Source organism: Acyrthosiphon pisum, chromosome X, assembly GCF_005508785.2.
Source record: "Acyrthosiphon pisum isolate AL4f chromosome X, pea_aphid_22Mar2018_4r6ur, whole genome shotgun sequence".
Taxonomy (NCBI): domain Eukaryota; kingdom Metazoa; phylum Arthropoda; class Insecta; order Hemiptera; family Aphididae; genus Acyrthosiphon; species Acyrthosiphon pisum.
Genome location: NC_042493.1, coordinates 114,545,851 through 114,555,962, shown reverse-complemented (window position 1 = coordinate 114,555,962; position 10,112 = coordinate 114,545,851). Strand labels below are relative to the sequence as shown.

General features: G+C 26.8%; 2 protein-coding genes and 1 long non-coding RNA gene across 3 annotated transcripts in view; 1 reads left to right on the top strand and 2 right to left on the bottom strand.

The window, feature by feature from the left end:
- LOC100574883 (TATA-box-binding protein-like) overlaps positions 1–3,169 on the bottom strand; it is a 22,836-nt gene extending 19,667 nt beyond the window's left edge. The window contains exons 1-4 of the mRNA XM_016803896.2: positions 3,013–3,169; positions 1,958–2,042; positions 653–812; positions 403–537 (exon numbers count right to left, since the gene is read on the bottom strand). Of these exons, the coding sequence (XP_016659385.1) occupies positions 403–438 (36 nt within the window). The 5' untranslated portion in view covers positions 439–537; positions 653–812; positions 1,958–2,042; positions 3,013–3,169. The remainder of the gene's footprint in view (positions 1–402; positions 538–652; positions 813–1,957; positions 2,043–3,012) is intronic.
- A 24-nt stretch (positions 3,170–3,193) lies between these two features.
- On the bottom strand, positions 3,194–4,918 carry LOC107883606. The gene is made up of 5 exons (XR_001679412.2): positions 4,515–4,918; positions 4,202–4,434; positions 3,671–4,032; positions 3,366–3,599; positions 3,194–3,283 (listed from the first exon to the last, which is right to left on the bottom strand). It is a non-coding gene; the product is annotated as an uncharacterized LOC107883606 (long non-coding RNA).
- A 2,523-nt stretch (positions 4,919–7,441) lies between these two features.
- The window catches only part of LOC107883604, a 5,914-nt gene continuing 3,243 nt past the window's right edge, over positions 7,442–10,112 (top strand). The window contains exons 1-4 of the mRNA XM_016803882.2: positions 7,442–7,784; positions 7,919–7,946; positions 9,120–9,171; positions 9,658–9,797. Of these exons, the coding sequence (XP_016659371.1) occupies positions 7,500–7,784; positions 7,919–7,946; positions 9,120–9,171; positions 9,658–9,797 (505 nt within the window). The 5' untranslated portion in view covers positions 7,442–7,499. The remainder of the gene's footprint in view (positions 7,785–7,918; positions 7,947–9,119; positions 9,172–9,657; positions 9,798–10,112) is intronic.

The following is a 10,112-nucleotide window of genomic DNA, read 5'->3' as shown; positions in this document are numbered from 1 at the left end:
TTAATAACTGAATAATTGTAAAAAAACTTCCAAAAAAACACAGATAATGTTCTTACCACCAAGTTCCATAATAGGTCGATTCACTCTAATTGTTCAGCTAACGGCATAAAATGTGAACTACTGAGCATAAATTTGCTATGTTGCGCGTTTGTAAGACGGAGACAACAAATGCGTGTGTGGCGTCCTCTTAAGAAAGGTTGATTCATCACTAACACTAGTAGCATACAAAACACCTTTCAAAATTCTATATAAACACCTTCATGACATACAGATAGTTCTTCAACTATGCAGTTCATGTGTGGGATCATAACGTTCGACAGACATCAAATGTTTTGAAAAACCTCCCACCTATGAAATTAAATGTTTTACAAATTTAAATAAAAAAATAAAATATTTATTTACCTCATTTAAACAATTATTCAGTATTCCCACACGCATATCACTTCTCTAGTCATACTAGTTACCAATTTTTGAACAGTGACATCAAAAACCTCTACACTGAATCGTATTTGGAATGGCGAAATTCTTAACTGACTTCTGTAAAAGAAATTGTAAAGCTTCTAATAAAAAATCAGTAACAAAAAAAATTATAATAATAATAAATAAAATATATTAATTCATAGTGAGGAATATTTGAAAAAATAACATTTACATTTAGAATTATTTTTCAGAAGTGTTTCTTCAACCACGTTATTTAATATACATCGGGTGTTGATGTTAATAATGGCAGACGCACATGTTCCATTAATACTGCCAATACATTTTTCTCCAATTAAAACATGGTTTACCGATTTAATAACACATTCAATGGCCTACAACAATAAATACATATAATTAAAAAAAAAAAAACAAAACAAAATATACCTAATTAAAGAAACCCTACTTGTCTAACCATTGCTTATTGTAATTCATTTTATGAAATGTAAATATTTTATAGGTAAACCATGGTGACTTTGTTAGTAATAAAATATTTAATGCTTATAATTTAAAGATTAACATTTACTGTTTTGGATATATCTGTATAGCCTAGCTATAACTGTGTAATATCTATAATAGTCCCCATTACACCCATCCGTTTATTTATGTTAATTTATAGTTTTACATTTAAAGGTCCAACTGTATATATAAAATTATATTATATTAATTAATGTACATGCTAGGTGAGTTGATTATCCATACAACATTAAAATACAAACACCTAAACAGCTATAATAGTTTTTTGTTAGCTTACTCTTTCTTCAAATAGAACCTCAAGGTCGTTATAGGAAAAAATCTCAACAGATTTTTCACAAGGTAAGGATAAAAACTCATCACTTTTAACCATTTCTTTGAAAATATCAATCATCATTTATATTATATATCAAGATATAAAAAATTATGTTCTATAATATTATTATAAATCATACAAAACTATTTATTGATGAATGCTTCACAGCTTGAGAAAACATACAATTATGTAAGTTGGAAAAAGGTTTTTACAGAAAGATAATTTGAAGTATCCATTTGTGTTAGTAAAATCTCTGCACATATACCACTTGTATAGTCCAACAATAAGTGATTTGCAGCTGACTGCAAAACCTTGAGGAGATAATAATAAATAATTTAAATAATTTTGATAGAAGTCTATAACAATTCAAATAATTATTTATATCAGTACATTTTTATAGGTGACTATCATTTTGCCAGTAAAAATATCTAATCTAAAAATATTAGTAAAACGGTGGAATCTAACTCATATTAACAAGATTTGGATTGTTGCTTTTCTCAAAACTGTTAAACACAGCTCGGAAATATGGACTAGCTGCTACTAAAACATTATTTCATTCCTAATAATATTGATTCACCCTCAGTTACTAATCCAATAAAGCATAAATCATCATTCTAAAAACAAAAATAACATTATAATGTTACTAAAATTTATTCTACAAGCAAATAAAATCACTTTCAACATACTTACTTAGATTGCTAGTCTTCAAGGAGTCGTCTAACAGAGTGAGGGTGTACTGAGAATATAACATTTATTCGTTCAACTCCATTAATTTCTAAAAAATAAAAAAAATAATACTTTACTTTTTTAACATTATAAATTTATAAGTAAGTAAATTTCACTATTAAAAAGAAGTATGTCTGAGCGATGAATGTATTGGTTTTACAATGATGTATGTTTATTTATTTTATTTTTTATATTTTATTTATTTTTATTTTTGTATCTGTGTACACAATAAGTAGTCGAAATAATGCTTCGATTTTCAACTTCAGTATATTGTTTGATAGGAAACTGAATGTGGTGCATTGGGGAGGTCAAAATCATGCAAGTGTAATGCAAGAGATTTTTTTCAAAATTAGAGATTATAAAAATAAGACTAGGTACAATTACCTAACCATAAACATAAAACATATGTGCCCATTAATGATAATGGCTGTAGAAAAATATATTAAAATAACCGAAAAAATTGTATTTACAATATATTTAATTTTTTTTAAAGGATATATATCCTATGGGTAGTAAAATTATATATATAATTATATATATTATATTACTACCTATTAACTAATATAAAAAATTCAAATACGAAACTTAACAAATTAAAATTTACTTTTGTTTATTTAATTTTTATACATACATTTTGTATGTTTATATATTGTATATAATGTAAAATAAAAATTATACCTTAAATTATTAATTATTGCTTATTTGTTATTTAAATGTTTTCATGACAATGATCATCTATACTTAGTGTTAGGTACAGTATTATATTTTATTTTTTGGTTTTCTAACAAAATATAATTTAAAGCTATTTATAACAATTTACAAACAGTTATGATACAATAGAAATATTTGTAATTAAAGCCAATAATAAAATTTTATATATTAAGTACTATAATTTATTACACTATTATAATTATTTTACTATTTTTTTTTTTCATTAAATAAAATCCCGTGGCAGCATATTCCATTGAGATTCAAAGTTTGTAATTATTATTTGAATTTAATTAAATAGCTTTTCTTACTAATCGAAAGGCGGCAAAACAAAACTGGTAAAAAAGTATTTTTGAAAGAGCCTTGAAAAATTTGCCTTCTAGGCCCTATAGATCACAGGCTGATACTACACCTCTGTATAACAAAGAATAATATGTATTATTATGTATTATAACTAAAATAATGTTATGATTATATCAATGTTATCACTTATATTTTTTTGTTAATTGCAGAAAAGGAGCCAGTATAGACAATTTTATAAACGGACCCAAACAGTTCTTTGCCTCAAAGATCCTGGAATACCTGCAACAAATTAAAATTGAAATAAAATTATGTGAAAAAGAAATTTATATTGAAATTTAAATAAAGATTATTCGTATCATACCAGTGACAATTTTCTTTAACAATGTAAGTAGGTACAAAGTTTTATATATTGTGGTTTTTTGTTTAAATAACATATGTTATATTAACAGTTACTAAAGGGTCCAGGCAGTATTTTCTAAAATAGAATATGACATTTTTCGCTGTTTTTAAGATTTTTTTTCTTATGTTGGTGATGAACGATGAGCTCTATACTTTGCAATGTTACATACTTTCTTCACAGCTTTGTCAAAATTGCCTAAAACAAAAAAAAATTGTTTTTAAAATAATGAGAATTTTGACTTGAAAGAGCTTTAGAAAAATGAATACTATTCATAGCCTGAAGACATGCGCTTGTTATTATATTTTGAATGCTTGTTTGTAGCTCAAGTGATAATTGTATAGAGAGTTTACGAAGTTAAACTGCAAAATGTTGGCCAATTATTTGAAATTCGTTTACAGATTTCTGAAAACTTGTAAATTGCATTGCTTTAATAGCATTATCAAGGAGGAACTATTTATTTTTTGATGTGTTATATTCGATGAAGTGCGTTGAGAATGGTTTCAATAATTATTGAAAGTAAGTAGTGACCATCTTTAATAATATCTACTTTATACTGCAATGAACTCGATGTGTGTTGTGGACGATCTTCCTGTGATATTGTAGTTGTACTTATAGTTGAATTTATAGCCTAAAATATAATATTAATAAAAATAGTATTATTTATTATCCAAGCATAAATTCCTATTTTGTATAATCAAATTTGTAGGTACATTCTTAAAATTAATTTGATTCAACGTCATATACAATCTAGCAATAATACATATACAGCTATACAAACCAAACCTTTTATTGTTTACCTATAATAATTGATATGAACTATCAATGCACTTCTATCGTTCACTGCCTCCATACTATTTAGTACATGGAATTTTGAGAAAAGTGCTCGGTGTTAACTTCTTTATGATAATTAGTGACAATTATAATAGGTCATCTTGCTCGTTAGTCACTTTTAACAGCGAAGAATAGACCAAACAGACCTATTTGGCTAGACCGAACTCGTACGACCGCCCGCATGAAAAAACACTATTACCTAAACATAAAGTATATTTTTATAATTAAATAATTTGTAATTTGACCTAATTTTATTAGAAATTAATTGATTGTACTTACTTTCGAAAAAAAACGGATAATTTAGCATATTTTGTCAGTGAATATTTTGACCGTTGGATATTTCGTCCTTAGATATATTGGTTTGAAAATTTTAACCTAGATTCGTAATTTGCCTCCATTTTGTATATTTTATATTTATATATCTATGTTAAGTGTTAACAGTAAGCCGTATACTATTCGATATACCTTGAAGTATCGTTTTACACCGATTATGTATCAGTATCTCACTCAAATTAGTTTCTTAAGAATGTTGAATACTTGAATGTTTATGAAATATACAAGTAATATGCACACGCCGTATAAATGCGTAATGGTAGAAGCTATAGAATCTAAACAGGCATTTGGTTCAAAAATATTTTATTATATTCTCCGATAAACGTAAAAAAACACGAATACTCAGCGGTACTCAGCGGGACCTGTGCGATTCATTTCGGGAAGTCATTGAGAAGCAGAACACTGATAATAAATTAGATTCTCAACAAGTGATATCAGCTGATGCCAAAAAACGCCATGTGAGTTACGTGTATTGTGTTATTATCTGATAAACCAAATTTATCATTGTATTTACTCGGTTTGTTATTATCACGATAAGAATAATTGATAAGAGATAATCTTCAAGTTCTAACTCAAGTTACAGTTCTTGGTTATACTTTTCACTGTTATAGGTACTTTTCACAAACAGTTTTCGCTGTCGTCGTCCATTGTAACTTTAGTGAATGGTTTCTCAGTCCTTTCTGCGTATACAAATGTATTTCTTTCATGGGGATCTTTATGATTACACGCATTATAGCTGTATAATATGTACATTGATGTTGTAATAAAAACTGTAAACAATTAGACTCTACAGCAGTAAATACTATTTGTATACAGTAGGTGAGCTGTGTGTCGCCATTGCAATCTGACTTGTTGGACAAAGTATAGTGTTTTTTTTTACACGGAGAGTCGAAATTCAAGAAAACGTTGTGCCACTTTGCAAGTAAGTTTCCACACACATAAATTGTATCATATTGTTAAGAGAACGTTACACTGATGTTGGTTGTCTTTGTCTTACAAGTGCGTTACATAGCAAATTGTACTAACAGCAAACACGTTAAGCTTCATTAGATTAAAAATTAAAGTAAATAAATTGATATCTTATACAATTTAATTGTAAGATTATGATCAAGTCAAATTACATTTTTATGAGTATTTTGTAAAAATATATATATTTTTATATTATTAGGTATGTAATAATAATCGAATAAATAAATTCATTCAATTTCTCGGATATCGATTTCTCATGTAGCGATTTTCTTATTTTGTTGTAATTCTAAAATGAATAATTGTAGATACCTACATAATAATTTAACTGAATATTTATATTTTTGTTTTCTATTCACCATAAATTTTTCAACAAATTTTGACTTATTTCAGCTATTTACAAACATTTTCAGATTTCAATTTTTTAGTTTTTTTTTCTAAAAATGTCAATAAAATTTTATTTGTTGGGCCAAAAAGCTTCAAAATTTAATACACGGTTCCTGATAATATATTGTTAAAATTGAAACATATTGTGCACAATTTTTTTTGTAAGCATTTGAAGTTTAAATTTTGATAACATTTATCAGACTTAAAATTAAAAAATAATTTTGTAGTTAAAAATGTATAAAATGTTCAACTTTTACAGCTAATGATTGAACATTTAAAACAAGGTTCCACATAAATAGGTCATGTATAAATTACTGTTTTCACAATAATAATATCAAATATTAAGTATAGTAAGTAATAGTGAAAGCTGACTGACCGTCTTTGCACAGAATTGTTTTTCTTGTATAATGATATTAAATCATTGAATCCAAATTTAACGCAATCAATTACAGTGACCCACTTGTAACCTACTGTACAGCATTATAAGACCACTTCATTATAAGTTAATGTTTATGGTCAAATAAAATAAGTCCTACCTATAAATGAAATATTTTAACTCCACTCATATAATATATTAGGACTTAATATAATATAATATAAAAAGTTAATAAATTGGGGAAGACAAATTAAATTTATGGTAAGTCCGGACATATGATAAGTGTGCATTAAAATAACTTTACAAGCACAAAAGCTAAACAAATAAATAAATTATTTTGTTGGTTTTCTTCATTCGTTAAAGTATTAAATTATATAAGTATAGTCTATACCACGAGAGAATAATCAATTTTTACGCATCATGAATGATTCGATTGGTGCGTCGAGAACCACGTGATCATGTCAACAAAGGGAAGTTGGTGGGGGATGCGCGGCCCTGACGAGAATCGGTCGGCGGACTGATTATTCCCTCGTAGAATAGACTATAGGTATTTCCAGCAATTAATTTTAATACATACATTTATTTAAAACTTCAAATACCTCTATTCAATTCGGTATTATGTTATTTGTTAGCTTAAAATAAAGGTATAAGTTAAGTTACTTTTATTTTCTAGTTTAAAATTAATAAAATAAGAAAAGTAACTTTTAACTTTAAACTTAACTTAAATTTTCTATTTTAACTAAACGTGGCGAGTTAAAAAAGTAGTTAACAAGCCCAGCCTTGCCTATAAGCATGTGTATTCAATTTATTTATATATTAATTTATTTCTACAAAATTATAAATTTTAGTCAATGCCTACATTTTTGTTCAGAACTATGAGGTACCCACCTATTTTGGGTTAAATTATAAAATTTCTTTTAATTTGATCAAAATGTTTTTGTTATTTGTCCTAAAATAGTGAGTATCTCTTGTGTGTACTGAACTAGCTACTTTAAATATTATATTCATTATAATTATTAATAAGGGCTACTACAATGTTATGACATACAGACATACATTAATATGTATCCAAGAAGAGAAAATTAAAATACGAAATAATGTTTAAACATAAGTTTAATGATTTTTTTTTTGTTTACAGATAATTTACCTTCCTTAAGTAATTTAAATATTTTTAAAGGCAAAAAAAGGTCCAATAATAAAAAATGGAAAATAAAGATATTAGTAATACAACTGAGGCCAGCTCAGAAGGGATATTAAGTAATTGTTCCGAGAAAAATGTATTCCATGCAAAAACGAATACTGATTTTACTGAAGAAACTTTTGATTTTCTTGTAAATAAAATCAAAACAGAAGATAATCCAGAAGATTTTGCCAGCATATCTTTTATGTCTATTGATAATACAAATGAAAAACAACAACAAGATGAAATGTGTGAAGCCTCTACATCTTATGAAAAAAATGTCAACGATTCTGAATCAAATTTGGAGGTAACTGCCCTAATCTATTTTATTTTATTTAAATATATAACATTAGTTTTTTAATTAATTCCATTTGTTATACAAACCTATATCACAATTTTTAACACTACATTATATACTGAATTTTTTTTTTTTTTACATAGGAACTTGCAGATACAAAATTAGTTGATGGTAAGTGTAATTTATAAATTATAACATTTTCTATTCTTTTACAAGCATTTTAGTCTCTTAGCAGCTTCTATTAAAATTCTATACTTATCTCTATATTGGGAGTCCTCTATTTTTTTCATCAAGAACTCTTAATATCCTGCTTCAGTCTACCCAATCACTGTTGTTGATATCTTCCTTTTCCAGATAAGTTTTTATTTATGCCTTATGTCAGCCATGCTTGTCTGATCCGCTCCAGCCATTTGGCATTTAAGAAAACATTATTTGTTGTCTCAATCACATGCATAATAATAAATTTGCTCTTAATATTTCTCATTTTGTTGTATACAACCTAACCTTAACTCTTATTTAATTTGTTAATACTGACATCATGCTAGATAGCCACGATACATAATTTTTTTCTGTTGTGTATGGGTTGAGTCTGAAGTACCTTCCAACTGTGTGAAAAAAACATCTTGGGTGACTAATCTAGCAGGATTTTGTTGTGTTCACTGTACTGCTTGCGGTTTTTATTTTTATAAGCGGAGCATTCTTTCCATTTTGCGGCGATAAAATATTTTAAATCCTATAGACAAATATTTTTTGACATAAAATAACTAAAATTGTTATTTGTTATTTGAATATTTGGGATAATATAAATATAACAAAAATTAAGCTTTGAATTTCCAATATCTCGAATATCACTCAGATCTTGGTGAATTACAAATTAGATCCAAATTGGTACCGGAACGTCTTGAAGACGTGAATATTTAAAAATAAATAATTCTTTTAGTCAAAATAGTATTGATGACAAAAAAAAATATATGTCTTTGTAAAATGTCAATATGTCTTCCTTGCTTCGCGTAGAAATCAAAAAGCCAGTAAACACTATATAATAAATATTATTATTTGTATATCGTTGCTGTCGTGCAAAAAGTGACCAAGTGAAATAATATGGCCAAATAGTTACCATAGTCCTCCTTCAAATATAGAAAAAACGACCAGGTGAAAAAGTTAAATATATACCAAATAATGGGCTGTATTTTGACTAAGTGTTTAATTTCCAGACCATTTTGAATATTCAATTGTGGTTTCCCAACAAAGTTCAAATTTCACTTAGACACTTTTTGCACGACGGCAACGATATATTTTATTTATTATGCCAGTATTAACATGAGTATTTATATTTTTATCTAGATAAAATTATAAGTATGCATACAAGTTCTCCTTCAACAGCATTGCCAATAATGTGAGTACCTTTAAATTTAATTGTTGACTTATAATTAATGTGTTGTAAGTTACAGATTATAACGTGGTATTGCCAATACTAAATTTTTCTTCAAAACATAGTATTGCCGGCAATAATGCGTTTTGCATAAACAAAATTAGGAACAACTTCAAAACGTGCTATTGCCATTACCTTTCCAAAACCTGTAATACCACATTTTGGCCTGTAAACACTTTTTTAAAGTATTAAAACTAAGTCTTAAACTAAAAATAGATTTATTTTGACACCGCCAATCGTTTTTTTTTTTCAATTTTTACATTTGATTACACCAATTATTACAAGTGTTAATTCATGTCATAAAACATGATATAGTTTTTCTTAATTTGTGAACATTTTGATTTTTGGCAATACCACGTTTTGGATTTTCGCCCTTCAATTGCAAAATAACTACTATAATTGTGATAATCTATTAATTCTTAAAATAGTATGTTGTTTTGATATTTTCAGGAAAATATTATCTCGAAAATTAGGACCACATACTTGTCTTAAATGCTGTTTTAGGTGTAAAAACGTTTTTCTTTTACTTGATACTCCTTTACATATATGTCGAATACGAAGTATTGAAAAGCAAAATGAAATTTTAAAAAGTAAGATTTTAGGATCTTTTAATATAATAATATGTACCATCTTATTTTTCAATTTTTTGTCCAAAATTAGTTTTCATATACACATACGACATATTGTCTGTTATCTGTTCACTTTCATTTTGTACTATAGATTTTTCTTAACCCGTCGTTGGTGACGTTAATATTTTCATATCATTAGTGACGTGTTAGCGTTTCGCTCACATTTAATTATTTTTAGAATGTTGAAATTGGGAAAAGTGTACTGACTAATCTATAAGTAGACATTACAACGAATCTAAATCAGTTTTAAAACTATTATCGCATTACTAGGTCGAT